The following is a 4435-nucleotide window of genomic DNA, read 5'->3' on the forward strand; positions in this document are numbered from 1 at the left end:
ACTGCCAGTACTTTTGCATTTTTCTTCCCTTTTCTGGACTTTTCTGCCTTCATCTTGCTGCAGGTCCTTTCTAACATACATTTCAGGCCTTTTGAAACTCCAGCAAATATTTTTGTTGCTAAATGTTCACATTTTTATGCATTGTTTCTCTTCTTTCTGATTTTTTTCACTTTGTTTAGCATTTTTCTTCTCTTTTCTGTAGTTTTATGCCTTCATCTCGGTGCAGGTCCTTTCTAACAAACATTTCAGGCCTTTTGAACCCTGAGCAAATGACTTTCTACTAAATTTTCAAATTCTTCTGAATTATTTCTCTTTTTGCATTATTCTCCTCTTTTTGTAGTTTTATGCCTTTGTCCAGCCCCTATTTAAAATACCTTTCGGGTGCTTTGAAGCTTCAGCTTATAACTTTCTACAAAATGTTCAGATTTTTTAGCATGGTCAGCTATCCCCATTCAGGTTTTCAGCATTCTCACTGCTGTTTCGCAGGAACAGCCTTTTCTAGTTATTTTTATTTTTGCCCCCCTAAGGCTCAATCAATATTTGGACTACATACCAACGCCTGTGTCAAAATGTTCGTCTTGGTCTCGTTTGCGTTGCTTGTATTTGGATTTACGTTCCGTTGCACAGTTTAGGAGGTTACAACGTTTTTGTGGCAACGGACGAAGGGTAACCTGTACTAGCTACGCAAGTAGCCGTGTAATAAGCGGGATAATGTATAGAACGCCGGTCATTATCGGGGAAATAAGCCCCTTCATGGCGAAACAAAACTGGCAAAAACTCTGCTTTGCGTCGTGCCTAACAATTAACCTCCATTACCTATTCTAAAATCAGCGCAAACCACGGCCTCTTGGGGCTTATTGCTTAATTATCCCTTACAAAAGAAACTTTCTAATTTCCTGCGCTTTCAAACAATCAGTGGAGTGTGGATAGCAACGGCAGCTAGCTTGCCTCTAGCAAACTGTGTTTAAATTAGCCATGTCCCCCTAAATTAATATTGAACTTATTTACGTTTTGAGGGACTTTTTTTTTCAGTTAGCAGACGGTACTATTTGAATCACAATTCCATCTGAAATACTGCCAATGACGCGTGTCCACTACAGCGTTTTTTTAATGCTCTGCACCGTTTGCCTTCCCACAGTGATCCACGCTTGGGGGCGTGTTAGATAAAGAGAAGTGATAGAGTTGTAGTTCTCTAAGGTCACTGTTGTAGTTTGTGTAAAACGGTGTCATGGACAAGTGTGCAGACTTGGGTTCATGTACTTACAATATCGATCATTATTGATATAAATATAGGTGCTCCTGTCTCGATCAAAATACAGCTTTTACACTGCATGATGCAAGGAATCAGATACGCTGACGAGATGTTGCATGATCTTGTCAACTAGGCTATGGGTACAGTACTGTACAGCATTGCCATTGTTATGGCCACTACACATTTACTGTATGGCTAGCGAGTGACTGCCAACCAGCATTTCAACGTTGAATGTCAATCGTGTGCCGGGTAAACTAGACTACTGCAGCTAGACTAGTACAGTATGCAGCTAGCACAGAAGAAAGTTAGAGCTAGATTACGTACTGTAGGTAGCTAAAGTGACGAGACTGAAGTTAACACACCAGGGACACCGTCGGCAACCCTGCGCCAGGTATACATTTTTTGTTAATGTCTCTTTAATTGTACAGAGGCTTATAAAACAAGACTAAGTGTGTAGACACAAAAACGATGAGTTGCTCTTACATCTTGAAATTGTCAAACCTAGAAATGTTTACCATAACATACAGTTGCTACGTTACAAGAAACATACCCGATTGGCCAACGCTAGCGTTTTCAAACACCTCATTTACATAAAGTTTAGAAAATCCAACTTTCGACGCCCCGCTCGCCTTACCACAATACCCTATGCGAGCTTTGACGCCCCGCTCGCCTTCCCACAATGCCCTACACGAGCGTCAACGCCTGGTTTCATTGATAATGAATTGGAAGCCGCCGCGCCGCTGTAGTGGACACGCACCATTACGGTGCGTTCACACTGCAGCGGTTTTTACCGCTCTGCACCGCTGGCCTTCCCACAGTGCACCACGCTCAGACAGATTACAGTTTTTCACAATTGTTAACACACGTTTCTCAAAACAATAACGTCTTTCTCAAACTGCACGCACAACTGAAAACTTCACACACAAAATGCAAAACCTGACACTCTCTTTGCAAGATGACTCTCTGCCATCAAATCTCTCACCTGTATATAAAATGGAACTTGTGTTCTCATTTGGTACACACAGCCTTATTTTCAAATGACACACACATACCATTCATAACAGTACACACAATAAGCATTTGCTGCACACTACCAAGTATTCACAGCACACAGTAGTGCAAAATTGAAAACACAATTCTCGAAATGGAACACACCATATGAATGACAATCACTCTGGAGAATGAGCCATTTCAACTTTTGTAAAATGTCTCAGTGTAGGCCACATTTTTTCATAGTCAAACATAAAACAGCACACATATGCAGCAAAAAAAGAGTACAGTACTGTCAACGGGCCTGCTCAACCCATTGCAGCACACAAAGTGATGTTCCCACCACGCTCGGCGGGGATCTCAACAATGGTGCGCTGGCCAATTACATTTCTTCCTCGGCGCCTCTTCTTCAAGTTGAATCCAACCTCATCAATGAATATGTATTCATGTCTTCATATAGATCATTAGCTGTGTCATGCTCCCTGGTCTGCTGGAACAGACAGCATGATAACGCCAGTTACTGTATAGTATGGACACAGATGGGTCAACACAGTGGGGTACAGTGAGACACATTACAGGTGCAATACATGCATGTGTCAGTGCTGAATGTATGGGACTTACAAACTCTTGCCGTAACTCCTTGATGTGGTCTGTGTTCCGGTCGAATAGGACCCTGTACACTTGTTTCATCCGCATGGCATTCCTGCGGAGAACACGGTACAGTGTAGAGAGGCTGATGGTCTGGATGTTTCTGAATGTGGCATGGTCAGCCAGGATCCTGGTTTGTATCTGTAGGAGTGTGATAGTGTTGTTTTCACAAACCATTTTCACAATGTCAGTCTCCTGTTCGGCTGTGAAAGTGCATGTTCTTCCTCCACGTTGTGGTTCTCTTTCAGTCCTGCAAAATACGAATACAGTGAGCACACTGTATTCTATTGATATGCAGTATTTCAGTACACAAGGCAAATATAATTCATACCTGTTCTCCATTCTAAAGTTTCTAATGATGGCAGCAACTGTGAAGCGGCTGAGATTTGGTTGGACCCTCTGGCCAGCCTTCCTCATGCTCAAACCATGGTTGAGCACATGGTCAACCACGGTGGCCCGATTCTCATTAGAGATCGCCGTTCTCCTTATTCTACCTCCTCCACCTCCTTCTTCTTCTCCTCTTCCTCCTCCTCCTCCTCCTCCTCCTTGTGCTCTTCCTTATGCTCTTCCTTGTGCTCTTCCTTGTTCTCTTCCTTGTCCTCCTCTTCCTCCTCTCACTCTTACCCCTCTCCTTCTCTGGTTGTTGATATGTTCCAAGTTCTCCATTGTTCACCAAACAAAACAGAGGCTCAAGGCCCTTTTTATGCTGCAGTCCTGATCGCACATTGCTCACCAGACCTGAGTGTTTAGAGATTTGAATAGTTGTGTGTTGTAGGTTGATGCTTTGAGACTTTACTTGAGAAGTGTGTACAACAACTGAACATTGTATGTAGTGTTTTGACAACAAGGTGATGTGTAATTGACATCAGTGTGTAAACAAGGAAAGTCCAAGTCTAATGCAGATAAGGGAGTGTAAAGTAGTGATAAATTGGGTCGAGCAATTGGTACATGACGTTAAGGTTGTGAAAATTGTGCCAAAGTTTTGCTTTTTGTGTGTTAACCAGTGCCGCCGCTCTCATAACGCGCACTACGCGCTGTGCGTAGGGCACCAAGTCCTGAGAGGGCACCAAAAATTTGCCAACTGAAAAATCATCATAGTTATTATAATTATAATGCCGACATTATTTCAGTAGGCCTATGTAAATATTACGCACCTTTTAGGCATGTTTATCACAAAACAGGCAAAACAAGATAAATATTTAATTGCGCAAAAAACGTTACGATGGTGCCCCCCCCCACTCCCACCCCACAAAAAAACAAATACACACTCAACTTTCCAAGCTCGCCGTGGGTGCCCTTTTCTATCTCAGTGGCCTGACGAACTTTGACAGTAAGCTAGGTAAACTTTTCGAAAATGGCCTCAAAAAGACAGGAGTCAGGGGCAGAAAAAGAAAAAAACTGCAAGATGATGCCCGTGCATCACTTTCAGGTAAGTCCATATTAATTATTGTTAAATACGGGAAATATGCTGCTAACTTATAGTTAGCCTATGCATACACCTCGAACTAGCTGACGTTATTGCTAATTTTAGCACACTCAAATATG

The 4435-nt window shown here is 42.5% G+C and overlaps 1 protein-coding gene across 3 annotated transcripts; it reads right to left on the bottom strand.

Moving 5' to 3' along the window:
• Positions 1-1629: 1629 nt before the first annotated feature.
• Positions 1630-3425, bottom strand: LOC146260412 (uncharacterized). 3 transcript variants are annotated; one of them, XM_084670764.1, is made up of 4 exons: positions 3222-3425; positions 3065-3140; positions 2864-2945; positions 1630-2732 (listed from the first exon to the last, which is right to left on the bottom strand). In XM_084670764.1, exons 1-4 carry the CDS (start codon positions 3305-3307, stop codon positions 2716-2718), a joined length of 261 nt encoding a protein of 86 aa, XP_084526890.1. In that variant the 5' UTR covers positions 3308-3425; the 3' UTR covers positions 1630-2715. The 3 variants fall into 3 exon arrangements, 2 of the variants coding, with proteins under 2 accessions (XP_084526890.1, XP_084526889.1); XR_014729576.1 differs by having other exon boundaries at positions 1630-2729; positions 3065-3425; XM_084670763.1 differs by having other exon boundaries at positions 2864-3140.
• Between the last annotated feature and the right edge of the window lie 1010 nt (positions 3426-4435).

Source organism: Hypomesus nipponensis, chromosome 13 (genome assembly GCF_054491055.1).
Source record: "Hypomesus nipponensis isolate SF chromosome 13, ASM5449105v1, whole genome shotgun sequence".
NCBI classification, from domain to species: domain Eukaryota; kingdom Metazoa; phylum Chordata; class Actinopteri; order Osmeriformes; family Osmeridae; genus Hypomesus; species Hypomesus nipponensis.